The sequence below is a fragment of the Pestalotiopsis fici genome, assembly GCF_000516985.1.
Source record: "Pestalotiopsis fici W106-1 unplaced genomic scaffold PFICI_Scf_7, whole genome shotgun sequence".
Classification (NCBI taxonomy): Eukaryota; Fungi; Ascomycota; class Sordariomycetes; order Amphisphaeriales; family Sporocadaceae; genus Pestalotiopsis; species Pestalotiopsis fici.
The window spans coordinates 1,076,817-1,103,696 of record NW_006917097.1 but is presented as its reverse complement, the minus strand read 5'-3'; the positions used below and the strand labels follow the sequence as shown (position 1 = coordinate 1,103,696).

Genomic DNA, 26,880 nt, shown 5'->3' with positions numbered 1-26,880 from the left:
AGTCTGCTTCTAGCGGTACCATCCCACTCCTTCATTCCACCACCGAGGACAACCCGTTGACCGCAAAGCCCTTGTTCGCAGCCTCGTCGCCATTCATTCCCCGGCTTAATTGACATCCAGGCCGATTATTCAACCATGATTAACGGACCTTCCAGTGACACAAGGTGTTACTATGGCGATCACCACGAGCGACTGCTCATCAGCGCCAGTCTGTTTCCCCAACAGATCGCTTCCATGGCGAGAGGGAGATACTCACTGGACACTTCCAAAAAGAACAATTTCAACAGCAACAAGGTGTGGTATCAAGAATGCTCAAGAAGAGAAAATTTGGTTGCCAGCTGCCAGCGTTATTGTTTTTACCCCTCGTCAAGCACTAGGTTCGCGCCTGCCAACAGATACAGAACAGGTCAACTTCATGGACACCCCAGTGACTAGCGCCGTTAGAAATCGAACCCAACACCCCATATCCACCCTTTCGGTATTCCGTTCACCATCCGAGGCAGGCATTAATTGGCACGCTACACGTGCGATTTTCACGAATTGCCACCAACTTTCCTCTCAGCATCACTCCAAAGCCACAGAACAAGATGGCGAACCCAACGGCATTTCAAACGGGAGCACTTCCTCCCCTACGTACCAACTGGGACCAAGTCTCGGAATGGCTCAAAGCCGGCGACAACCTGTTGGAAGACTTGCACAAACGCCTGGATGAAGCTCCCGATGCCCTTGGCAGTGGCAATATGCCCGATTTCGACACAGACAACGACAGTGACAAGGTAGCCGACCTGGCACTGAAAATCGAAAACATGGGCAAGAAGCTGAGAGAGCTTCAAAAGGAGTCCAATGAGCATGTCGAAAATATCGATGCGCCCCGGCAAAGCCTCAGGCAAGTCATGGACAAAGTACCTAACTTTATCTCACAAAATGTTGGCCTCAATTCCGCGGCTACTCAAGACCTCTTGACACACTTCCTGGAAGCTTTCAAAACCCTGGACCCCATTCGCGAGCTGTCCCCTAGTCACAAGACTGCTCTCTTCAATGCCGAGGTACAACTGTTGCAGGAAAAGCTGTCAATGTTGAAAACTCAAACAACGGCCAGGCCCGACGACCTGGAAGAATGTCAACACACCAGTCAGGAGTCGCAAAGAAGTCTCATCAAACTACGAGAAGAGTTGAAAGTCAAGCAAGACAAGATCAGGTCGCTAGAACAAGACCTAGAGCAGTCCAATTCAACAGTAGATGATACCAAGGCCCGTTGCGACAAGAAAATCCAGCTACTCAAGGACTCGAACAAAAAGAATGAAGAAGACATGCAAACATGGTTCAACGAGAAGACGGCCGAGGTCGAGAAGTGGAGTCTAGCCATCCAAGACTACGAAAAGGAGAAAAAGGACAATGTACAAAAGATCAAGGACCTGGAGACCGAAGTTGCCATGAAACAACAGACCCTAGACCGTCTGTCACAGAAGACCTCTCAGGCTGGACATGTACATGGTGTTGACGTGGAGGTCCTGCAGAGTGAAAAGGCTACTCTAGAGGATGAGCTGTACTCACTCCGCCTACAAAACAAGGCAAGTGAGCAAGAAGCCGAGATGCTTGGCTCACAAATTCAGACGTTGGAGCAAGAGAAGATGGTGGCCATACAAGCCCATCAAAATGTCAATCGGTTACTGCAGAAAGAAGTAGAGGACCGCAAGTCATGGACTGATGAGATTGGGTTGCTAAAGCTGCAACTCGAAGATGAAAAAACAGCGCACTCGGAAGCCAGAGATGGAGAGATCCAGGCGCTCGACGCGTTCAACCAGGGGCTCGAAGCACGTCAAGAGTTGGAGAATGCCAAGAAGCTTGAAGAGGTCCAAAAGGTACACGCCCAAAGAGACCTTGATGTACTGCGCTCTGAAATAGAGTCTTTGAGGAAGAGTCATGGCCAGCTTCTCGAAGAAAAGAATAAATCCCAGGAAGATTTGGTCAACATGACAAGACAGAGAGACGAAATTGTCACGGAACGAGATGGTTTTGAAAAGGACCTCGAGAATATGACTCGGCAGTATGAAGAGGCAAATGAACAATCAAAGAGATATAGCAATCTCTACAGGAACGTCTCAAAAGAAAAAGAACATCTTGAGGGTTAGCATACGGAAAAGGCTGGCACAACTACATAATTTGCAAGATGACCTAGGGTTACGACCGTACCATAGAGATGAAGATACATTTCATGATTCTCTCACACAGAAACTAAACCAAGAAACTTCTATGCAGGAGAAAGAGGATGCTCTCCGCGAAAAGACTGCTGCTTTTACAGCAAGGGATGATTCTCTTCGCGGAAAGACTGATGCTCAAAAAAGGCATGATGAAGTTTTCGATCGCGTCATGGATGCGGAAGGTGAAGCCACTGAGCTAACATCTAGTCTGGATGAATCCGAAAGAAAAGTCCAAGACCTTGCAAGTCAACTTGAGAACTGCAATATTGCAAATCAGACACTCAGAGATGAGTTGGACGAGTCGACCAGAGTAAATGATTTGGCCCAAGCAGATTTAGAGGCCATGGACCAAGAATATGCTGCTCAAGATATGGCGCACGACTCCATGTTGGAGCATATTGGAGAGTTGGAGACAAAAGTGATCGATTTGCAGCGACAGACTGAGCAAAGATGTTTTGGCTATCAGAGATACTTTGCAGACATGGCCAGAGTGCAAGGTCTGCAAATCGAATTCTGGACTGTCTTTATGGGTGCCATAGAGTCCCATCCTTTTCAAATTCCTATCCGCCAGTTGCCGGATCCTTACTTTTGGGCAGTAGTAGAGCCTTGGTCAGACTTGAACCAGCAGTCTGGGAACAACCCGGCAAAGTCTAGGGCTGGGCTAATGGATCTGCTCACCCAACTCTACTATCATATCACAAACAAGGACCCCGAAGCTGAAATGTGGCACTTGCTGCGGCTCATTTCCGAGGAATGCGTCAAAAATGACGCTCCAGGTCTGTTTGTTGGGGTTATTCCACTCATATTTGAGGCAGCCAAAAAGCGGTATTTGGAAGCCCAGGAAGCCCAAGGCATAAATCTGCCAAACCAGGTTGACCCGATCAAGAAGAGTCTTATTGAGCAAATGTTCCTCATTGGATTACTCCAAATTGGCCGATTCATGCAAAGACGTTGGCCATCTGTTGCTCCTGATCGCATCAACAAGATCCAGGAGTACTTGGAAAATCAAGATCTGTGGGAGCCTTTATGCAAGCACCTGTTATCGGATAATGTCAGTCATTTCACTGATGAAGCCGACAGAGACACCATATGGTACAAGGACTTGAACGTATGCCTTGTGGGAAGTGAGCACTTTATATTTGTCATTGGCACCACAACACGTACGGTCCGGTTGGTAGATAAGCAACAAGCCAAATTTGCCATTAATACGGCGCGGTTAGAAGCACCAGAAGAGCATGGAAATATGGACTTTCCCATGTCACCAGCTAATTTCATGTGGTGGACAAAATTTGCTAGTTTCCAGGCGTAGAATTTGTACCTAATTAAAATATATCGATTCCCCTCATACGTGTCTTTTTGTCACTGTTGCATCATGAACTCTAGAGTAAGCCCTCATTGTCATTTCACTGCGCCAACAGTACACTCGTACTGATCACCATGATCCGTCTGCGGATGAGCTTGGAGCTGGGTGGTCAATTAACAGGAGAATAGTCTACATTGTCCATATCTGAAACAATACATGTTTATCACCGCGAAATTCAGTTCTTTATAGACGAGTCTATCAATTTACACCTCGAGTCCTTTCCTGTCAATGAGCTCGAGAATTATAAATCGATTGTACTCCAAGATTGGCACAAGGACATTCCCTCTATCCAGTCAAACCCTTCATGGGATCGGCTGCAACCGTGAGGATAAGCATGAACTAAAGGTTAAAAGGGATAATTAATTGGCTGATCGAGGCCTTCAAGGGCAGTAAGCTCATTTCTTTTCCGTCTTACAATACAGACCTTTTACGTGACGTTTATTTTTGGCGAGTTTCCGTTGATTCCCGGTGCATTTCAATGTTTCGATTCATTCTAATCCAGCATTAAGACAACTACAGTGTTCCGGACCAAGGTTGGAGCTTTATGGAGAGCAAATTCAAATGAAAAAGTTTTTATTTACTATTTAAATCACATTCGTGTCAGTCATCTCTCGTTTGGAGGGGTTTCCATGGTAGCATCATTGTCGGATTCTGATGAATCGCCTGGCGACGACAAGATGGCATACGGATCGAATGGGTCTTGAACCCTCTCCGCCGCATTCTCCCATGAAATGGGCAACGGAACGTCGGACAACCTCGCCTCGTCTGGAATATCGAGAGGATGTGTAGCATCTACATAAGCAAGATGAGGGGGTATACTTGATGCAGTGGGCTCCTCTTGAGCATCAATATTGTCACCTTCTGGTGCATCGTGCTCCATCTCCTGACTTGGTATGGCAATATTTGAAGAGGTAATCAGGAGGGGCAATGCCTCGCTGTGACTGGACATGGTGTTTGAGCTACGAGGCGCCTCTCTTGAGAGTTCGTGTGAAGAAACATGGGGGATACTTGGCCTGCTGCTTTGCTCAGGAACCGTGTTACCCATTGGCTCATCCTGCTGTGATGTAGGTGCCGTATTGCCCATTGGCTCATCCTGTTGTAATGTAGGAAGCTGTGAAGCCAATCCTGGCTCAGGCATGGCAAGTCCTGGTGTGGGGTGAGGCCCATCAGCTTGTGCTGGATCGGGCATGGCAAGTCCTACTGTGGTACGAGGCCCGTCGGCTTGTCTCGTCTTCATTTGAGCAGGGGAACCGGGGCGAGATTCTGGAATTTCGGAATCTGCCATTTCTTGGTCTGGATCAGCATCCAAAGGAATATCGGAAAGGAGTGCGGGACTTGGGGTCTTTTCGGCTTTGGCTGCGTGCTGCCGGACAGAGAGTAGCGCTCTTTCGCGCGCACCTTTTTGGTCTGCGTTGGTAGGATGATCATTGTTTCAGGATGCAGCTGCAGCCTTGGAGATCAACTGGGCTTTTCTGTATACTGGTAGGCCGTTGCGATCTCTTTGGTTGTCTAGTGCCTTGATTAGCTTTTCGAGATCGCTTGTACCTACAGAATACAAACCAATGTCATTTTGTGACACGGGTGGTGTTGTCTTGGGAGCCACCTGTTCCCTGAAACACAGTGCCTCGATTTCCTCAAAGAGTCTGGACCACGGCGACTGAATTTCACCGAGCTTATGTCGGACTTGAATGTGAATGTCCTTGACGGATGCTTGGCCGGTATTCAAGCATTCCGTGACGTCTGCGAATATGTCAAAAAACTTGTCTGTAGTATAGTTTTCGCGTGGCCATCTCATGGCACGTTGGTCGTTTGTACGACACTTGACTACATATTGTAGACAAACCGCTGCAGCACCGGGCTGGTTTTGCCACATGTCATGGCTCAGCAGAGGAAGTAGGGCTTCACAAAAGGGAGCCGACCAATATGGATGTTTGACGGATATGCCATCGACCACAACCACGGTTGCATGACTGCTTGAGTCGTAGACCAAATTGAAGCGTGGTCCAATGATATCCTCAACAAAGGTCCCGTAGAAGCGAACGCTGTATCGCCATGATGCACCAAGTTTGGTATGCTTGGCTTCCAGCAAATGTGTCTTCATGGGATCATTATCCCAGTCATCTCTGGACTTTTGCTCATCCTCTAGAGTCCAGTTGTCGTCAATGGGCGGACCTCTGACCAGTCGGTCAATGTCAGACTTTGTCATTTCAGGGTACTTTTGCTTGACCATTTGGCGAGCTTCGTTCAATACCGCGAGCAGGTTCTCGGGTGTGGCAGCTGCGTCGTCATTGCGCGCAGTGTCCAGAGGCTTGTGGATAACAGGACCTCTGGGAGGGGCGTTGGCAGGCGCACTGGCAGGAGCACTGGCAGGAGCACTGGCAGGAGCACTGGCAGGTGCACTGGCAGGCGCAGAAGAATCGTCGGATGCCGCAGCAGATGTACTGCGACGCTTTTTGGCAGGCATGATGAATGATGCTGATTTGGTGTAGATGAGCTGATGAGCTTGAATCTTGATGGATTGAAAAGTCAAGGTTTGGACCCAGGCCCTGGATCGTTGGGTAACTGGACTGGCGGCATAAGCTTGGTTCTGGCTGGTTTCCCCACCACTAGCGTCCTTTGGGCCCCGGGGCGACTGGCCCTGGCACTAGATACCAGAAGTAGATCTAATCTAGTGGCTATTCATCGACCCCGTCATTTTATTCTTGTCCTTGTCCAATCCACGTCTTCCAATGTCGCATTACAAGCCCTGAATTAGCTACGTGAAACAATTCCACACTGCTTGGAAGTACTGGATAAAGGATGGATAGACCTGGTCGAGTCTTTAAAGAGGATATGTGAACACTGAAGCGATCAGGACTTCATCATGTAAATGCAATCTATATGTACTCTATCAAGTTCACTCGGCCCAGTGACGGTTACCCTACATGAGTGACATTGATTGTCCGAGGATGGGATGTCAAGTGCTAAAAGTAGACCAGCTACCTTGATATAGCCAGCCTTGTTGCGTTAGCGATCGACCGCCTATAAATAGGGGCTCCCGTTAATTCTAGTAGGTCAGAGTTCAGTTTCGTCATAATCCACCCCTAACTGCCCTCTGCCTTCAACCCTTCACTACATTGCGAAAAAAGCCCTGACGTGGGCGTATGCAACGGTCACGGTCATGGATGGAGATCAAAGTTGTACTACTAGAGCTTGTGCTCCTTTTGAATTAACTGTATGCTAGTCTATTTTGCATTGTTGCGGTACTAATCTACACCCTTTTGAGGGATTGTATACAAGGTTCTCGTCAATGCCGCGAGCTTCTCTCCCGTTTCATTTTCAATACGATCCAGGACGGCTGGTGGAATTAAATTAAGATCCATAGTAACGAGGGCAACCAGACCATTTGGAGTCTTTGGTGGAGTTACTGACACCAAGTAGAATGCAGCATATCCAGGCACTGATGGGTTCTCCAACAGCATGTAGTTTCGCTTTGCCCTGTCTACAGGAATGAAAAAGTGACGTGTAATATCAGCAGGCTGCCTCGAGGTTATATCAAAGGCCCTCACGTTAGGATGATTGATTGGTTTGGGCATAAAGACGGTCTGATGTAGATAGGACCATGCCAGGATTTCGTAAGCCTCGAGCCGATCCGCGGGCGTTGCGAATGAAGTTGGAAGCGTCTTGTCGACCGGCTCTGGGAGAAGTCGGGTCTCCAGATGCGCAATCATTTTGGTAATCCTGTGAACCACTCTCATGTCCAGGTCAATGCAGTCATCTGCGACTGGCATGTAACGATTGTGCTGATTTAAGGATATCTTGTCCTGCACCACCAGGTTTTCGTACAGCCCAAGGGCAAGCCAGATGGAACCATTGTAGTATTCCTGTGCACCAACTCCCGCACAGTCGGCCTGGACCTTGGACAGTATGGCAGAGGTATTCTCGCCCTTGTCCCACTGCAAGGCTTCCTTGATGCTCAACGAAAAAAGCTTGCGAGGTTTGTAGTAACAAATGACTACCAGTCTAATCATGATGCGCAAGAGTGTCTGCCGTGTGCCAGGTGTCGGCACCGAGCCAGGGCATGGGCTATGCAAACGTCTGGAGACCACTTGTCCACCAGCATCAGCTCGTTGGCCATTGCCATACCAATTTCGGTGGGATGGAAGCCCGTGGCAATATCTCCTTCCACAGCTCTCATAGCCACAAGGCGCCGCCTCGCCTCTCGCAGAGACCCCCGTGGAATTTCATCCAAAACCGGTAGAGGCATCAACATGGACGCGCCGTCTGACCAAAATCGATACGACAGGATAATGAGTTCTTGAATCCAGGCAGCGTCCTGTGCAGGACATGGGTCCACACTATCGAGCCACTCACGGTCTCGTGCAAGCTGCAAGTTTGACTCTTCCTGGCCTTGCAGTATGGAGGCCTGTCTCTCCAGCTCCAGTCGTGACAATCCCACACGGGCGTAAGGATATTGACTCGTCGGGTGGTGAAATGGATATGCTTCTCGAGAGCCAGAAGAGAGTGCAATCCCAAGATTCTTGATCGGGGGGAGAGTGTACCTCCCACTTGGATCGATACAGACGAGCTTTGGCTCTTGGGAATTTGCCATTTTGTACACGTCACTTTTCCGCGAGGTCTTGTCAATGTAGTACACTGTGGAGGGCTCGGCCAGGATCATTACAACTGGGTCAATGACTGCGATTCGGGCGTCATCGTGAGTCATGAAGAGAGCAACGGAGGGCTGGGGTTTTTCCGGTGGCGTCTGCTTGAAATTCTGGATTAGCATGCTTTGTAGCCACTCGGAATCAACATCTCTGACGGGACGGGGACTTATCCGCCCACGAAAAGGCTCGCGATATGTGATCATATCCATCTTGATCTTTAATTGAGAGGTACTCAACATGTCGGGGTACACCTGGCCGAATATGCGACCCCAACAAGACGAGGCTGATTGGCGTCGCCCGGTTGGCGAATCGTAGGTCACGCAGCGTCTGAATCACCTGGCCCAAAAGGCACTCTCCCAGAGCTGTGGACACTGGCTCAAGGTCCATGAAAATGGCGAGGCACGGGTTGAGGATGGGCGGCTGTGTGGATTTCTGTTGCTGAAGCATTGTACTCAGGGTCCCATGCCCACACAAGAACATTTCATCCGAACCATTACGAACATGGTTTTGGTCCCAAAGATGGATATCATGTCGATCTCTTGTCTTTTTGACTGAGATTGAAGTCTTCATGACTTGACTTTTTTGGTAGTAGGTATGCAGCAGTTTTGCTTCTGTGGATGTTTGCACTGCGTAAATGCCAGTGATGTTGGGAGACCGACTCGATAACTGTTGCCAGATCTTGGGAACCAGTTTTGTGCTTTTGCCAGAGGCCGGTGGCGCCTCGATAAACAGGACTTTGGTTGCAGCACCGTCCGGGTGCCAGGTCAGGGCCTCAAGGACCTCTTCTGTTGATGCATCCATCTTACTGCTTGAAGGATTTTCGTGAATGAAGAGTTGAGAGGTAGTGTGCCGAGATGTTGAGATGATGAAGGATTGGTGGGCATGGAGAGCTTGTGGTCAGTCTGCACTTCAAGTACCGCGTTTGTTGCGAGGGGGGGGGGGGGGTATCAAGCAGTAAGCTCCAGGCCCCATGGCATCACGCGTCAATAGTATTAATAAATTTAATTATAAATAAATTAGCTGGATAATCGGCTTAATGGATTTTATTAATTAAGGATCTAATCTAAGTCAACGGTTTACCGTGACATTACCTTGTTATGCTTGATGATCTCAGGGCTAGGGAAATGGTACAAGGCAGTATGGACCTTAAATGCTTGTGAGACTTATAAGGAACAAATGTCAAATCTTCTGGCTGCAGGTTTCCATCGTCTCCGTCATGTATGGATGTATATATGGCAGAAAAGGGGGCCCGTTGGCCGTTATTAGTCTCTTGTTGCGCTCCGATCGATTCGCCATCGATTATGCGAGCAGTAGGCAACATGACGGTCACCTTTCGACTAGAGATAAGATCAATAGAGTCAAGTTCGTTGCTGCCTGATCTCAAGGGTCTGAATAGTACCTGTTGGTGCATGTAAGACTGCAGGAGAATGTTGTTGACTTGTTCCAGTCCAAGGGCGTCCGCGGTGGTTTCTGAAATCTCCTGGTCAGGGGAGAGAAGTGCATATTCGACCACACCCTCTAGCTGTTTGGCACGTTCCAAGACTTTCTTGCATGTAGCAAGATGCAAAGTGACTGCAGTATTGGCCACTTTGATTGTGCCATCCTTGCCATGGTTCCCAAGGATCTCGAATCCTTTGGTTTCGACGACTTGTTTTTGCCACAAACCAAGTGCGGCCCAGAGTGATCCGTAGCATACCATAGTTTGGCCGATTCCAGACGAAGCTGCTGCAATGTCCAGTTGGAAGATGAGACTATTTCGAAATCCCAGGGATTTGAGACCAGACTTGCTGCTTTGCTCCTCATCAATGTTCATGAGCTTCGCAATGCCACAGCTAATAATTGCTGCTAGACGAATGAGTAGACGGACAGCCTTGGTAGACAGAGTTTGTCTCATTTCGTAAATGTGTGATATCAGACAGGCAAGCTGAACACTACGCGGTTCATTAAGAGGCGTGTAGAGCAAGTCGTTAAAATAACGCAAGCTAGGTGGAACCTGCCAAGCACCGCTGGGATCCTGCTTGACCACTGACATGATTTCAATGCGCCTTGACATTTCGTTGAGATGAACTGGGTTAGTGTAGGGAAGGCAGGGAATCGGGATCGACTTCCACTCGGTAGACCCCCAATGGTAGACAAGACTGTAGGCGAGGTACATGAGGTCGCCTTCGAGAGGGTTCTCTGGCCTCGTCAGAGGCATCGCGTCACCATCTGCTGTCAATAGCTTGACACTTGAAAGGTTGGAGGCTGCTGCCCAGGCCTTCTCCCAGCTTAGTTCATTCTTGCTCAGCCGGACAGCGGACGAGACAAACTGGCTGGAGTGTTCTTCATAGATGCGAATGATCTTGCGACCCAAGGAGATGACATGAGTGGCGTTGACTGACAAGACTGATTGAAATGAGGGATCGACGCGAATAATCTGCGGGTGCTGCGCCAATGTAATCTTTTGTACATCTCCTTCGCTCGACTTGGCAGTCAGGTGATGTATGGGTATAGGGATGGGAGGTTGCTGCTCGTCGCCAATCATTTCAGACAAGGGCTGACCAAGCAGTGTGTTGGCTTCAACCTCGGAGACGAATACAACAATGCATGGTGGTGGAAGGTGCAAGTCCTCCGGAGACTGCAAGAAGTCCTTGAAATCGTCGACAAGTATCTGCAAGATCCCAGGGGCTTGGTCATCTCTCTTGTCACGGATGGAGACTACCTGTCTTGGCAGTTGAGGATCTGGAACTGAAAGAACAAGTGGCGCAACCTCTGTACCAAGAAAGCTATGAAGTGTCTTATACACATCACTCGCCTCGTGGCCTGCCAAGGTCACCAGGGTGATATTGTGACCTTGCTGAGCCGCCCGAGGTGCGACTTGGGAGAGCCAGGTCACCAAGAGACCGAGCGTGACTTGGACACGAATACTGGGGACCTTTTCCAGATCAATGAAAATAGTGAGCGGACCAAGGGGGGGTTCCGAGGTGCGTTGTTGGATTTTGTCGGCAAGAATTCCTTCCAAGCTCTTGTAAATAGTAAGGGTAAGCGTATTGGCCGGTGGGCCACTGGCAGTCGTGTATAGATCTGCTTTGCCTAGGACATTTCCAAATGTAACGTTTGTTGTCTGAAGGTGCCTGTGAAGGCTGTATGCTTGGTATTCAGTTGCTTGGACATATGTCCCGCGCGAGTTCGGCCACATGGATATGATGCGTGTCCAGATTTCTGGCACCATTTGGGTACTTTTGCCAGTTGAATAAGGAGAGACAATGTGAATTGCCCGGACGCCAGACGCCTGATTCTTTCTCAGGGCTGTGACGATGCCGGGAATCACATGGGACGCGAGGTTGTCTGCGAACTGGACAAGATGCTTGTTTTGTGCGCTGGGCACGGCTTGGTCAGCCGTATAGGCTGGGTTTGGTCGTGGTTGCGGTCGTGATGGATCCATGGTGAGCTGATCAGCCTAGAAGAGAGGCTCAGTTCTTGTCTCGATGAATGAGAAAGATGGAAAGCTTGGAGGTGTCCATGTAGAAATCAACCGGTAGTAGTGGGTGCAGTTCAACGTCTTGCAAACGGAGGATGGATTGTTCTGCACCTTTCAAACGAGAATGGATTGTTCTACGTCATTCAAACGGAGAATGGATTGTTCTAACCTGCAGGCCGCCAATGTCGCCCACCACTTTTTTTTATTTGCCTTGCTGGACCGCCAACTTGACCCCTCTTCATTGTCCAGCTTCAAGGACAAACGACTTGTCATTGTAGTTGACCCTCATCTTCACCGGCATCATCACAAGCGCTGCAAGATGGAGTCAGACAACGACTTGCGAAACCACCCGGACGCCTTTTTGGCAAATCATCAACTGCAAAACGTTTGGCCAGGCTGCAGCGATCAGACCAACGATTGGCCTGCCTTGAACTGCCTGCTGGTTCTTCTCCGACATCTTGCAAAGTTTGTACCAGAAAACTATCGATCCAATGATCTTGCTCGACGCAATGAAGAGCTCAACCCCATCTTGAAGCTTGCATGGCAAAAAGTTACCAATCCTCCGAAAGCTAGCGAGCTTCAACTGAGATCAAAGATTGCCGAGATCTTTGGAAAGAGCCAAGGCCACACGCCTCGCTTCCAGGAGCTCTTGGAGAGCGACTTGATGATGGATACACTCTTCTCGGACCCGAACTTTGGCTTGTATCACCCAAAGACGTGGACATGCAGTCCCAACGCTGGTTCGAGACAGTGGACGGTCGATCACATCCTTTCGGCATTGGACGTTGCCAAGAAATCCATCATTCGGTGGAATGGTCAAGAGCCTTTGGCCGACAGAATCATGGGCCTCTTTCCCATCTTTGATCATTCAGACGATGCCAGAAGTCACGGCGAAAGAGTCATTAGGCACATGTGTGCCAAACCAAACTTTCTATTTGTCCATTACACAAATGATGGCACAGAATGGCACAACTTTTCATCGCTAGAGAGACTTTCTTTTGACGTCTCTGAATGGTCAGTTAATCCTGTTGACCATCGATTCCGACTTGGGCGCACCAATGTCCAGTATGCCTTGGTTGGAGTTGTATACATGCACCCGACAGCAAGCATGGACAGCGTCCGACTCTACCGTCTCGACGGTAGTCATGTCCAACACCCGGAAAGCGCGGTGATGGCCAATATCACACATGATGAATGGGAACTCGAAGGCCCCGGTACTTTTGTCTTGATTTACAAGAAGATCAGTGTCCCTGCCCATGGGGGCGAAGAGATTACTCCAGCCAGAGAAACCAATCACGAGATGAATGGTTTGACGAATACATCAGACGTGAACCTTAGGATTCCAACCTCTGGATTCAATGCTGCGTCATCTCCCGCCGCTGCAAGCATGTCAAGCATCGAAAGAGGTGCCTCTTTGGCAGAAGAATCAACTCCCCGGCCTCTTCAAAGACAAAGCCAAGGGCAATCTTTATTGAAACGAGAATCAGTGGAATCTTTGGACATCGTGGGAGGCTTTCGACCAAAGAAGCCAAAGATTGAACCCGGCCTTCTTCTCCCACTCGGACCATCCACGCCACAAAATGCGCAATTTTCCCCAAAAGACCCCTCGAGCTCAAACAACCGTCCCTTGCATGCGGTAGCGCAATCCGATTCTGATCTCGAGATGCCGATATTTGACGCACTGGGACGTCCAATGTCTAGCAGAGCTCCCACGACAGGCCGCTATTTCCTTCCGGCAGAGCACTTGAACTCACATCTCGAGATGCCGATATTTGACGCACTGGGTCGCCCAATGTCCAACAGAACTCCCACAACCAGCCACCCGACGAGACAGGAGCTTGACCCAGAACGCGGTCGTGGCCAGCGCAGTCGCTCAGGCCGCGGAGCCGGTCGCGGTTCAAGGAATTCTTCTGTTGGAAGACGTGGTCGTTTCTTCTAGTTTTACTGGCAAGTCGAGCTACATACGTAGCTGATTGGCATATTGAGCTCTCTCGGGGTTTCCATATCCTTTTCGGCGTGCAAGGTGAGTGAGATGACTGCAACAGCAAGCATCATTCTCACGCATCCATTGCCAATAAACTAGTGCAAATGCTCTAGCACTTCAGGAGACGCTAGAATGAATAGCATTTTGTAGTCGCCTTTACATGAATAACAAATGTTGACCAACTTTGTAATTGTCCTGCGCATGATTGTGATTGTCGTGATATGAATGCAAGACACTTGCACATTCAACAGCACTGCACCCGCCGGGTCGTTGAATAGAAAAGTGAATATCAAGGACCATCTCATTATAAATCAACCAAGTTTGTATCAAAATCCCCATTTTGAATAAGCCACATTTCATCGAAGCCCAACAAGTCATCCTCTTCAGAGCTGAACCGCACTTCTGGTATTTGTTCATCGTTGTAAGCAGAAAGAAGCTCCTTTAGGATCTGCTCTACTTCCAAGCAAGCAATCTTGCCGCTTACGTCCATGGCTTCCATCACGGCCTCTTCCTTCATTAGGGCTTCAATGTTGGATATGGCCAAAGTCACAAATAAATGATCCTTGTTGATCTCTTGACCGACTCGCATACGAAGCCTTGTCCACTCTGCACCCACACGGAGCAGTGAAAGGAGTTCGTGAGCACGCATGTCTCCACCAAGCAGCCCCGTAGGCCAGTGAAGCGAACCCTTGCGTTCCTCAATCATGGTAATCAGCTCGGACGCGATTATCATGAGCGCTTGGAATAGCGCGGATCGATAAGGGCCTGATCCGCAGATACATAGCCGCACGAATTCGCTGCCTTGGGGAGACTGATTCATGGTCATGGCCTGCATTGTCGCTAGTACTTGGTCGTGCCCCGACGCAAGCGGTAGTGAAGAGCGGGCTAGGTTGAGCGCTGTGTCGACGCAGACTTTTCTGGACAATAGGTACGACGGATTGCGAGAGCATATCATCATGTACTGAACATGTAGGGCAAAGCTATACTGGGACATGACCAATTCGCAATATTGACGCTGAAACTCGGACGGTGCTGGCTTCAGAGATTGCAGTGACTCGGACAAGGCACGACAAGCCGTGTTATAATCATTGTTTAGTCCCAGTGTCTTGTCGTAGCCATCTGGGTTGAGCTTTGTGCAGAACCGAGCCATGGCAATACGGGTACCTATTGTGCGGCCTAGTGCGATTTGCAATGACGAATCGGTATATTGATCCTTGTCCCTTGGTTTTGGACTGTGGTTGGAATCCAGATTCAGTTGAGCATCATCGAGATTTGAAGGTAATTTGCAGTCGAAATCATCAAGAGAGATGAGAGGAGCCGCACCCGGATCGAGACACGAGCTCAAAGCGAGCTCGACGACCGTCGTCCATAGTCTGCGGCGCATCTCGGCATGCGTTGCTGACGTGGGCGGTAGTTTTGTCGGGTCACGATGAAGACCGATGGACATTGCTGCTCGGACAAGAGACCCTGACACGATCCATATCCTATCCCCATAGGTACCTTGTAGACCCTCACGAGCCAGCTGGTAAAGACACATGGTCTGAATTGTGGAAAACATTAAACGACGCTTTGCTGCCGACTCGAGCCACGCCCCGGCTTCTCTTGTCCAGTGCAGGGCTTGTGGTCGAAGGGTAAAGTCATCATCGTACACTAGCGAACCCAGGGCCAAGCATAACTGAACTTGAATAATAAATTTGACAGGAGTCACTTCAGTTTCCGACCAGAGGAGCTCATAATCGCGCATAAAACTGGGAATGTGTAGAATGCGATGGATAGTCTCAAAAGTGCGCAGGTAATTGTCAATGAGGACGTCCGCGATTGCTTTCTGAGCAAGGAGCATTCCATATTCGCCATAGTTCCATTGAAGTATTTGCAGGTTCTGGAAATGTTTCGCCAAAAGTTTGCACGTCTGAAGGATTTGAAAAGATTCCGTTTTCTCTTCATTGATCTTTTCCAGCCAAGCCAGATTGTGAGGGAGCTGTACAGGGACTTGTCGTTAATGGATATCTCCCTACATGGTACCAAGTTCTTACCAGTAGTGCGCAATACAGCCAAGCACTCGGTGAAAAGTATCGAGTCTTTACCATCATTGCACTTATGGGAGCTGATAAACTGTCTAGTGTCCCTGATATGCCTCCATCCTTTGCCGGATAGTCTTGATTTGGGCCCGCGTTTGTCACGTCTTGGGTTGACTGGCTGCGTGACAAGTCTGTGGAAGGAGGCGTGGCAACCAATAGTTGGCCAACACTGGAAGAATACCAATTCTGGCCTTGCCGCTGTTCTGTATTTGACGCCAGATGCGAGGTCGGTGATGGAATGGCACTCGTCAGTACCGCATCAAGGGGTTTCTTTGAGACGACTGCGCTGGGGGGAATGACTGAACTCGCTGCGGTCGGCTGAACGGCCGAGGGCGCTGCTCTTGTACTAGCAGCAGAGGCGGCGATGGGTTCCGTAGCGTAAGTGCATACGTTTTGTTTGTCTTTGGATCGTACGCAGCCATTGCAGGGCTGTTGGCGATTGCATCGAAGCTTCTTGTAGCGGCATGATGTACAAGCAAGCGCCCGCCGGCGACGAGTCTTCATTACCGGGGTAGTCGAGTTATGATCGCCCATACTCCCGGCACATAGGGGTTTGTACGTAATCTCTGCTCTTATGATGCGCTGGTGGAACCCAAGTTGCAGTTGACCATCGCATCACCGCTTTCAGGCGTGTCATCTTGGAGGGCGGGGTCGGCATCGGGGTAGGACTTGAGCAGCCAGAGTCCGTCTTGGGCCAAACCCCGTCCCCGGTAAAGCCGATTCTTTCAAGGCATTAAAGTGATTAGAAGCAGAAACGCACAAGTACAAAATAAAATGGCACTCGAATCCTTTCTAATATCTGTGTTTAATCTGATCAACGTCCAAACTACAGTTATAACAGTAATGGCGTCCATTCGTCTGGCAGCAGCTATGAAATTCATTGAGCATTTCGCAACCCTCGACACCAACATTCTCCAGTCAATTCTAGCGACAGACTACATTCATCAATACGCCCCTAGCTCTATTCCCCAGCAAGAGCCTTTCGACAAGCAAGGTCTAATAGCATTCGTGACAAGTCTCAAAACCATCATGAACGGATATCCCATGGTGGTGAAGCTGGCCATGGAAAGCGAGAGTAGCAACGCAGTCACAATATGGGCTGCAGGAGAGGCAATCTTCCGCGACGCGGCCAAGGATGACGGTATCGCCAACCAGGAATGGAATTACAAGGCAGAATACATCTTTATGATATTTCTGGACAATGAAGGAGACAAGATTATCAAGACTATAGAACTTGTGGACAGCAAGGCGACTGTTGATAAATTACTGGGGCTCTCCCAGAGAGCTTACAAGAACATTTCAAACCAGTCTAGCCAGTAAAATGGGATTTGATTACCTGGATTGAGGTATATGGAATAATTGATTGATTCCTCCCACTTTCGATGCAAAGCCCTGCCATGAATGATGTCTTGTAGGATAAAACAAGCACACAAGCTTGGAACTGCTAGATGCTGCCTTGATCTGGTAATGTATAGATTAGCCCATAATGTTGCTACGCCGTACCAGGTGTAAACAACGGTCGCGCTTCAAACCTTATGCCCGGCAGGCACAATGGTATGGACGAGTCTATAAGGAGAAATTGCTTATTGGCTGCGCCAAAGCCGGCTACAGTGGCATCGGTATGAGTCGTCTGGCAGAATTGATTGACGATATCAATCTCAGTGGCTTTAGATCCGGACCGGACTTGCAGGGGATGTAAAGCCGATCTCAGCTCTCGGCTCAGCGTATCGAGACTTTGGACATGGAACAAGGCGGCTTCAAATTCATCTCCGCGTCCGATATCACTGACAAAACTGGTCAGAGAAGTTCTATTAAATAGAGAGGTTCAGACTTTTCTTGAACTTGACCACCAATTTAGAACCATCACGAACATCTCGCCAGTCGAACGAAACCCAGCGCCTCTTATACTGTGCTCCACGTTGCAGACCGACTATCCCTTTGTGCTACAGCGCGACCATGGAGACAAACTTTGACATAACACCAGAAAAGCGGGCAAGCTTCTTGTCCTTTTTCAAACGCCAGCTTTTCCGGCAAACAGCGGTCCTGACGCGGGACGAGGTGAATCTCGCTGGCCAAACAGTCATAGTAACCGGCTCCAACACTGGCATCGGATTCGAATGCAGTTGCCAGCTGATGGATCTTGGCGTCAGTAGGCTAATCCTTGCGGTAAGAAGTACCAGCAAAGGTGAAGCGGCACGCAACATATTATTGTCCAAGAGAGTTGCCGATGAGCAGATTGTCGAAGTATGGCAATTGGATCTGTCCAGCTATGACTCCATTACAAAGTTTGCACAACGTCTCAAGCCGCTGAAATGCCTCGACATTTTTGTCCACAATGCAGGTCTCAACAAAAGGTCGTTCCAGCTCAATAACGAAACAGGACACGAGGAGTGCATGCAGACAAATTATTTATCGCTTGCTCTCCTTACCATCCTAGTATTACCGATAATGCAAGAAAAGAGGTCTCTCAAGGGCCCAGGTCGGATTCTACTTGTCTCTTCCGAGACTGCTGCTTGGGCGCCATTCAAAGAGAGGGAATCGGCCCCTCTACTGGCTGCTTTTGATAAAGCCGACAATTTCGACGGTACCCAACGCTATTGGAACTCCAAGTTGCTCGGCCAGCTGTTTCTGTCGGAACTTGCAAAGCGCATCCCATCATCCGTGGCAGTTGTCAACGCACCCAATCCAGGACTATGCTATGGGTCTAGCCTGACCAGCGAATGGAATGGCAGCGTTCTGGGCTACATCTACAATGCGGCTGTGCGAGCCATTGGTCGTTCTACCTCTGTCGGCGCCCAAGCACTTACAGATGCTGCAGTCAGGCACGGTACCGAGTCTCATGGGCACTACATAGAAGATGGGAAATTGCAACCGTAAGTGTCCAGCGCTTTCTAAATACCTGATTGCTAATTTTGAACCCAGCATGGCTCCCCTCGTCTATACAGAGGAAGGCAGTAGGATTGCGAAAAGGCTTTGGAATGAGACAATGGAGAGTCTCGCCTTTGCTCAAGTAGCCGAGATTGTGCAACACCTAAGTCATTAGCACCGAGGAATCACACTAGTGGATCATTTCATCAATGAATGAGTTCCAACAGGCTGCAGTTGAGTTTGGTGCAAGCTAGCACGCTGGACATTCCCACGCTATAGCTTTTTATACTAGTATTAGAGGACCCAGCCCGCCGGGTCGGGTCCAACGCTTAGGCCTTTTACGTCACCCTTTCCTAATACGGCAATTCTTTCACTCACGATACTTTTTGCATTATTTTTCCAGACTCCAACCTTGTCACGCTGCAATATTTCAAGCTGCAGCTTTTTATGTTGCGGAATAAACGGCATCGTCAATGGAAATAATCCAATCACGCGACGAACCATTCCACGTTTAGCAGTCTCCTACGTGACACTGGATCAATAGGGCTGTAGCTGTGAATTCATTCGTGATTCTACAAGTTATTTACACTCCTTCGTGGAGCGAGCCCGATCACCACTGCTAAAACGTAAATCACGAGGTTGGGTGCGGTCGCAAGTATATAACTACAACCTCAACTACACATATGTGAATGAGGATTCTGCGTATTCTCAATGTAATTCCGTAAAAATTCCCAATAATGCCATGACCATTGCGCCGCATTGGAATGTTGACTCAAATAGTAGCGTCTAGTTTGCTATCTGGGCCATCTTGCCGCCTCTGTTATAAGAGACAGGATGTCTCGGTACCAGTGCCCTCGGCATGCTCCCGTGTTTCTTTGACTGGGACTACTCCATTATCTCCTGCCCAAGAACTAGTTTCATACTCTGCATTGGCAACCCTGTAAAGTCGTGTCCGTTGGTTTGCGTCCTTGAAAATTGAAACGGCTTCGAGGTCTTGCTTACGGACAATGGTCCAATGAAAGTGGCAAGCTTTGTGCAGATCTGGTGCAGAGCCAGTGGCTTTGTGTGCGTCAACTGTGGTCGAAATATCACTGCCTCGAGACTTGTGTCGGTCCCTCCGACAGAGACTGCGGCGACATTCCTGGCTACCCAATGTGCAATACAATGTCACACTAGTTTGAAAACTGCCCGTAGGCCTCTCATGTCCCTGCAACTCGGAATCGACACACTTGTAGCCAAACGAGCCAATCGACCCAAGATCCGCTCCAACAAACTCTTTACATATGGACTGGCGAGTTTGCATTGGAGCGGGTGAGGTCGGCCGTGCCCCGACACGGCCAACACAACTACATTGATCATATCCATAGCACGTCTCTTCGTCATTTGCAAGTCTTGAACCAGTTGTGACCACGTGAGAACGATCCCCCAACTATGTAGCCAGAATGGTAGCACGAGGACGCAATTTTCCGCAGCTCATAGAAGCTCGATGCTTTTAGGAATTTCGGCCCGGCCTGAGCTTTGGGAATTGCTCACTTGGAGCGGCAGAACAAACATCTTTCCCCGATACAAAGGAGATTGGTAGAAAAGGATCTTGCTGCCCGGGAGTATCCTACCGGAAGAGCTGGATGGGTTCTTGAAAACGTCTCAAGAGTGAGAACAATTGTACCAGAGACATTGTTTGACAAAGTCGAAAACACTCTACGCTTATCGAGATGGTGAAATTCTTTACAAGATGTTTCCCCCTTCGATCTGTACGAGCACCGGACTCGTGTCCAGGGGGGCTAGGCCGTCAAGACGAGACGGAAGAGATGGATAGCCACTAGAAACAGAGGCTGGACGATATATCCAAGAGGGAGTTGACGAACGAATGATGTGACTTGAGGAAGTCGGGCATGGCGAATCTCCCCGGATGTAAATCAGTAGCAAGACTGACCTGGGGGCAGACGGGTTCTCGTGCTCAGGCAGGGGGGGACCACGATGTTCACATCGAGCATCGAGGCTGCTGGTGTTTGCCAGGGTTCCCCTTATAATTTAAAGGCTCGGCGGAAGGGGGTGTTGTGTCGCCATCTTGGGCGATCCAGTTCGCAAGACTGACTCTGAAGGCCGGTGAACCCTCCCGAGTCCTGGAAGGGGAGAACAGTATCGCTCCCTGTTGATTGTCAGTCATGCTCTCGTTGTAAAAGAGTTTCAAGGACTGGCATTGTGAACTGCCATGGATGGCAATCTACACCGTGGAAGATTGGCTTGAATAATCGACTGACTCTCCTGTCATTGGGTTGAGTCTTGGAATCAGCAACGCGAGCAATGTCTGCGCAGTGGTATACCACGTATCTATCATGTTCCAGTTCTGGATCCCGCGGAATGCCTTCAAGCTCTCTTGCTCTTGGCTCCGTGACGACGGTTTGCCAGTATCGGCTTGACAAAAGGAAGCTTATCTAGTAGTATCATCCACTTGACCCGGACAGATAAAGCCCTAAGAATGCTGCGTGGTTGCGCTCTCGACCGATATGAGTAGCGAGGCTGTGAATCACTCGGAACCGTAGCACAAAGTATAATATGGCAGCCGCCTGGTACATCATGACCGGCTACGCAGACTGCAACTCTACCAAATCAAAAGAAAGCATAATGTAGCCAGTTGGAGATGGTTAATTAAGCAATTAAGAGGAATCGCGCAACTTGTTCTCCACGATTGCAGCTTGATTGCGTGGACGGTTGCGGTTGAGAGTGAAAAGTTGCTCCAGCAGAGGCTGTCTCAGTGGACAGGCCCCTAAAGCCCACTGAAGGACCAGCGCACCACGATACCTGCACGCGCTGGATGCGAGACGCTGCGCTTTGATCATTGTTTTCCTCGCATCCTGCGAATTGACGCATTAGACTGATGACTCTGTAATTCTCCTTGATCAAGGTAGAGACGGAGAATACGTCGCTTGGTCAGAGTGCATGGTTTGGTGGGTGCAAGTGCAGCCTACAGTCATTTCACCCACTAGCCAACGGAATTTGTATGGGTGTAAAGTGGTTGTTGCACCCATACAAATTGAGTGACAAGGCGGGTGCAATAATTTTGTATGGGTGCAAACATGGAAAGGTTTCCCCACACTAAGTTTGTATAGGTGCAAAGGGGTGTTTGCACCCATAGAAATTTGGTGACAAGGTGGGTGTAATGGTTTTGTATGGGTGCAAAAGCTTCCCCACACACTTTGTATGGGTGCAAAGGGGTGTTTGCACCCATAGAATTTTGGTGATGAGGTGAGTGCAAACGATTTTGTGTGGGGAAACCCTTGGCACCCAAACAAATTACCTACTAGGTACCTGCCTATGGTCGCTGCACCTGCTAGCAAACCAAAGTTATATGGGTGTAAAAAGCCCTTTGCACCCATACAAATTTGGTGACAAGGCGGGTGCAACTGTTTTTTCCCCACACAATTTGTATGGGTGCAAACAGCACAGAACCCCTTTGCACCCATACAAAATCCATTCCATACCTATGCGTTGCACCCCCCAACCAACCAAATTTGTACGAGTGCAACAAGCCCTTTGCGCCCGTACAAACCAGTGTTCAATGCAGCCCGCCAACGCCAAAGGATTGCTACGGGACAAGATGCCATTGATCAGTATCAAGTCAGAAATGTCATTTCCCAGCTGTGTGTGCAGAGCCAATCCAATTTTGAAATGTTGCACGCATAGGAAATCAGGTGCAACAACAGGGCACTCTTACATTTTGGGAGCGTGCATCGGTCCAGCACTGCAAGTCCGTGATGCGTCCATATTAGCCTTTGCATGAGTAGGTGTTTATGTCTCATATAAATACGAGAACACAGAGAATCATATAGAGGCACAAGAACTCATGAGCATATGTTTTGGCTGGGTGCATGGCACAGGGAGAAATTTGCATCCATAGAAAGGCTGCTGGTAAAAGGCGTTGCACCTAGAAATGGTATGAGACACATGGTGCAATCACCCAGTATGGCGTGGGGAATTCTTTGCGCCCATAGAAAGCAAATGCACTCACCAAATTTGTATGGGTGCAAAACATCTTTGCACCCATACAAATTGTATTGAACATAAGGGTGCAATGCGGCGGGTGCCAGGTAAATAGTGGTAAATAGTATGGGGAACTTCCCGCTTTGCACCCATAGAAACCGAATGCACCCACCAAATTTGTATGGGTGCTAAACACCTTTGCACCCATACAAATAGTGTGGGGAACTCCCTACGCAAGCTTTGCTCCCATAGAAAGCAAATGCACCCACCAAATTTGTATGGGTGCAAAACATCTTTGCACCCATACAAATCTATATGGGACACTAGGTGCAACACCTATTGCAGCCCGCCAGCAGACCAGCATAGCCAGATTTGTATGCGTGCAAATTGATCATTGCCTTTATAGAAAAGGAGATGCACCACCAAGAAATGCATGCATCGCCAGATTCACTGGGGTGCAAGATAATTGTCGCTCCTACAGAAAAACAGGTGCACCAGAAGATTCTCATTGAGTGCAGATTGATTATTGCATTTGCGGAGAATCAGGTACAGCACCAAATTTGTATGGGTGCTACAACTTTTAGCACCCATCGAAAATACGTGGGGCATATGATTTGTATGGGTGCAAACATCTTGTGTGGGTGCTAAGATCTTTGCACCCATACAAAAGCACCTGCCCCACGTATAATTATATGAGTGCAAACCTCTTTTGCGCCCATACAAATTTTAGTACATGCCTAGGTGCCATCGTTGCAGTGCGCTACCACCCGAATTTGTTGGGTGCAAACTCGATTGCACCCATACAAATCACCACCCCCACACTATTTTGTATAGGTGCAAAAGAGGTTTGCGCCCATACAAATTTCAGTGCATGCCCAGGTGCCATTGTTGCAAACTCGATTTGCACCCATACAAATCACCACCCCCACACTATTTTATATGGGTGCAAACTTCAATTGCACCCATACAAATTTCAGTACAAACTCGATTGCACCCATACAAATCACCACCCCCACACTATTTTATATGGGTGCAAACCTCTTTTGCACCCATACAAAATCCCAAGCTTAGACAAGGCTATTACCAAGACTCGATGCACGCAACCTGGCTGCACATGTCTGCATCATCTAGATCTCGCCTGATTTCTGCCCAAGCTCACCGAGTCTCTGCTGCAGTGACTCGAGAGTGCACCTCATATCATCCATTCGCATGGACGCTGCAAGCCTGTTGCACCTCTACAGAATCGTGGCACCCACCTTGTCGCCAAATTTGTATGGGTGAAAAGCTGCTTTGCACCCATACAAATTCGTTGGACCCCACCCTGTCACCAAAATTTGTATGGGTGCAAAAGGTTTTGGCACCCATACAAATAGTGTGGGGAAAGACACCAACATTTGCACCCATATAAAATGTGTGGGGAAAGAATCTTTGCACCCATACAAAGTCGTTGGACCCCACCGTGTCACCAAAATTTGTATGGGTGCAAAGAGATTTAGCACCCATACAAATCGTGTGGGGAAGCGGGTGCTACCAACTTGTCACCAAGATTTATACAGGTGCAACGACTCCTTTGCACCTGAACAAATTTGGTGGATAGGTGGGTGAAAAAAGTGTCGCACCCATACAAAAGCGAGCTCCAGTATCGTTGCACCCATATAGGAGGCATATGCAATAGCGTGTTGAGCTCAAGGTAATGCAATCTGTTGCGCTGCAAAATTTCTTGATCACGTCGCATCGATATGGAACCGAATTACACGGCTCATGCTTTGCTTGAGCGTCTCGTGTTTTTCGTATAGCAACAAGTCCTTGGATACGCCGCTTCAAGGTTCGCGCAGATTGTCCGGAACTTGGCGGCGCTCATCCGGGTCCGGGGAATATCGTGCTGGCAAGTATACGGATGGGTCGAGGAACAATAAGAACAATAAGAACAAGGCAAATGGCAGTGTTTCGATGTTGTATGAAAGAAGAACAGTGTCACCACCCCCAATGAGACAGCCGGTCAAGGTCAAGGACAGAAAATTGATGCTTCTGGGTCATTCGGCCAGTCAAGAATACACTGATTCATCAGTCTTTCCGTGAAAGAAGAAAAGTATCCCGGTGCGAAAGTAAATGGATCACACCTCTTGAAAGATTCCTCTGTTATTCATCTCGTCGATCCACTCGGACTGGCAATCCTGATTGCAAGGCACTTGTCAAGCGGCATGTCTGGTGTGAATAACCATACGGACCGAGGCTTGTAGCGGTATCAAAATTACCTGACATTCCACAGAAAACCCATACCTCTGAGAATCATCCTGCTTCAGACGACTATATGCACAGCTGCAGATCAAGTCCATATAGATGAGCTGACCGGATCCAAAATGCCAGTCGCGTGAAGGATCCAGAGAATGAGTCACGGCTTTCGAGAGAATAATCAACTGCTCCCATAGAGCCTCATTGGGAGCGAATAGTCCATGCCTCACAATCTTTGATGATTCCATTTTCAACCACAATGGCAGCCAGGAACTCATGATGCCGAATTGACAGCCTAGAACAACTCATCAACGGAATGAGACCGGCTCGCAAGCTCCCAAAGCCTTGCTGCTACAGATTCGAGGCTCTTTAGCCATGAAGCGCCTATAGATATCCCCAAGAAGGGCCGACACTGTCCTGCTCAGCCGTCGCTCTGCCAGAATCGTGTATCTCAGCTCGGCTTCGTCTATCCAATCTGTTGTCATTTTTTCAAGAGTTCGACTAGGAGAGAGCATGGTCACGAGTGAGCCTTTGGATTCATCACGCTTGTTGAGTTTCTCCCAAAGATTGTCATCGAACGATGAGTATTCGAGATTCCCAATCCTGAAATGATGTGCCATATGTTCAAGGAGGCCGTCCATTCCACCGTGCTCTGTGGCAAGGTCCTCGGAAGGGGTTCCAAATGCTTGGCTACCAGCTTGTGCAGATTAGGATACTCTTCTTTGACCAACGACGTCTCAGGTCGGCCCAGAGTATGTCTCTTGGCCTCGAGTCCCTGTGGTGTTGGTTTTCGCGACATTGCCCAGCCGATCAGGCAACGTCCTTTTGATATCCCACCTGTTATTCCTTGGTCGAGGTTACCTGTGTTTCTCTGATTGGGGACAGTAATCTATTCTTGGTGTTTAGATAGATTCCCTGCGGATTATGGCAAGCGACCAAGTGACCTGAAGCTGAGTGCTTGGCTGTCCGAATGGAGGCAGCACGAATAAAAGTAGCAGGCACGGGAACTCTCAGATGGTTGTATTTCAATGGCAGAAAAATAACTCCCTACTTTGTGATTACTCATATGCCAATATCACTTTGTCATTGCCGGCCTCTGCGCGCGTCAAACTCTCCAAAGCATGACGTATATCACAGAGAGAAGAAACGAGAACGTTTCCCCTTTCCATCCTTGTGAGATGCCTAGGTGTGAATCAAATACTCGGCCGAAGATTCGTAAACTCCATTCAAATGGCAGCTCTAGTCAAAGTATCTTTTCAGGTCGGCCATGAATAGGAACAGGACGTTGGCAACAGGCTGACGACTGTAGTTTGATTGGAATTGATCCAAGAGATGGTTTGGCATGTCCGGATCAACATTTCAGCCGCCAGAAATATATCCGCATGATTCTCATTATTCCCAATCCCGAACCAAAGAACCGTGTCTATATATTACGGCTCGACTTGTCTTAACGAGTTCTTCTACTAGCAACACCTTCTCGTTTCGACTTCGACCTCCACAGAATGGTGACAAGGTGCGTGCCAACGTAGATGAAATTGCTACAGACAGATGGAAATCGGCTGGATGGAGTTCAGAATTGTCATTTCGGTTCAGCCCGTTTGGTATGCCAGGAGGCTCTTCATTCCATCCAGCTGCGTTGATACTTTGGACGAAGCAAATGACGCATCCAAGCTGTCAAGAGGAACAACCGCGCCTCGAACTATGGAGCAAGAGGACACGAAAGGCAACTGATGAGCCCTTGGAGTTTTCGAAGCCGTCACAACCCCAGGCTTCAGGTCCATGTCAGCCATGGCGACGGCGAAGCAGGACAAGGTCGACGATTCTTGGGCACATCTATGGGTATTTCCATTGTGCAAGTGTCACGAGCCTGCGGGTCCTATTACTCTGTTGATGAATTGTTCCGGCTTGTCGATTCGGCCCGAGACATTTTGATGCTTTTGGCCGGCGAGTTGCCATGGAATTACAATGTGTGGGATTCTCTCGCTTGGCATGATATCTAAAGAACCTCTGGAAGGAGGTGTTCTAAATCCGGCCGAGCAGAATGGCTTGCAACCCGGACTGCTTTCG

General features: G+C 48.9%; 9 protein-coding genes across 9 annotated transcripts; 5 read left to right on the top strand and 4 right to left on the bottom strand.

Moving 5' to 3' along the window:
* Positions 1–587: 587 nt before the first annotated feature.
* Positions 588–2,132, top strand: PFICI_09977 (uncharacterized protein; the record flags this gene model as incomplete). The annotated part of the gene is made up of 1 exon (XM_007838558.1): positions 588–2,132. The coding sequence occupies one exon, from the start codon at positions 588–590 to the stop codon at positions 2,130–2,132; it is 1,545 nt and encodes a 514-aa protein (XP_007836749.1).
* A 121-nt stretch (positions 2,133–2,253) lies between these two features.
* PFICI_09976 (uncharacterized protein) lies at positions 2,254–3,510 on the top strand (the record flags this gene model as incomplete). The annotated part of the gene is made up of 1 exon (XM_007838557.1): positions 2,254–3,510. One exon carries the CDS (start codon positions 2,254–2,256, stop codon positions 3,508–3,510), a length of 1,257 nt encoding a protein of 418 aa, XP_007836748.1.
* A 658-nt stretch (positions 3,511–4,168) lies between these two features.
* Positions 4,169–6,028, bottom strand: PFICI_09975 (uncharacterized protein; the record flags this gene model as incomplete). Its single annotated transcript, XM_007838556.1, has 2 exons — positions 4,169–4,927; positions 5,114–6,028. 2 exons carry the CDS (start codon positions 6,026–6,028, stop codon positions 4,169–4,171), a joined length of 1,674 nt encoding a protein of 557 aa, XP_007836747.1.
* Positions 6,029–6,809: 781 nt separating this feature from the next.
* Positions 6,810–9,011, bottom strand: PFICI_09974 (uncharacterized protein; the record flags this gene model as incomplete). Its single annotated transcript, XM_007838555.1, has 3 exons — positions 6,810–7,589; positions 7,640–8,311; positions 8,460–9,011. 3 exons carry the CDS (start codon positions 9,009–9,011, stop codon positions 6,810–6,812), a joined length of 2,004 nt encoding a protein of 667 aa, XP_007836746.1.
* Positions 9,012–9,297: 286 nt separating this feature from the next.
* On the bottom strand, positions 9,298–11,634 carry PFICI_09973 (uncharacterized protein; the record flags this gene model as incomplete). The annotated part of the gene is made up of 1 exon (XM_007838554.1): positions 9,298–11,634. One exon carries the CDS (start codon positions 11,632–11,634, stop codon positions 9,298–9,300), a length of 2,337 nt encoding a protein of 778 aa, XP_007836745.1.
* A 355-nt stretch (positions 11,635–11,989) lies between these two features.
* Positions 11,990–13,609, top strand: PFICI_09972 (uncharacterized protein; the record flags this gene model as incomplete). The annotated part of the gene is made up of 1 exon (XM_007838553.1): positions 11,990–13,609. The coding sequence occupies one exon, from the start codon at positions 11,990–11,992 to the stop codon at positions 13,607–13,609; it is 1,620 nt and encodes a 539-aa protein (XP_007836744.1).
* Positions 13,610–13,958: 349 nt separating this feature from the next.
* Positions 13,959–15,741, bottom strand: PFICI_09971 (uncharacterized protein; the record flags this gene model as incomplete). Its single annotated transcript, XM_007838552.1, has 2 exons — positions 13,959–15,632; positions 15,688–15,741. The coding sequence occupies 2 exons, from the start codon at positions 15,739–15,741 to the stop codon at positions 13,959–13,961; spliced, it is 1,728 nt and encodes a 575-aa protein (XP_007836743.1).
* An 834-nt stretch (positions 15,742–16,575) lies between these two features.
* Positions 16,576–17,052, top strand: PFICI_09970 (uncharacterized protein; the record flags this gene model as incomplete). Its single annotated transcript, XM_007838551.1, has 1 exon — positions 16,576–17,052. The coding sequence occupies one exon, from the start codon at positions 16,576–16,578 to the stop codon at positions 17,050–17,052; it is 477 nt and encodes a 158-aa protein (XP_007836742.1).
* A 636-nt stretch (positions 17,053–17,688) lies between these two features.
* On the top strand, positions 17,689–18,775 carry PFICI_09969 (uncharacterized protein; the record flags this gene model as incomplete). The annotated part of the gene is made up of 2 exons (XM_007838550.1): positions 17,689–18,605; positions 18,655–18,775. 2 exons carry the CDS (start codon positions 17,689–17,691, stop codon positions 18,773–18,775), a joined length of 1,038 nt encoding a protein of 345 aa, XP_007836741.1.
* Positions 18,776–26,880: the final 8,105 nt, after the last annotated feature.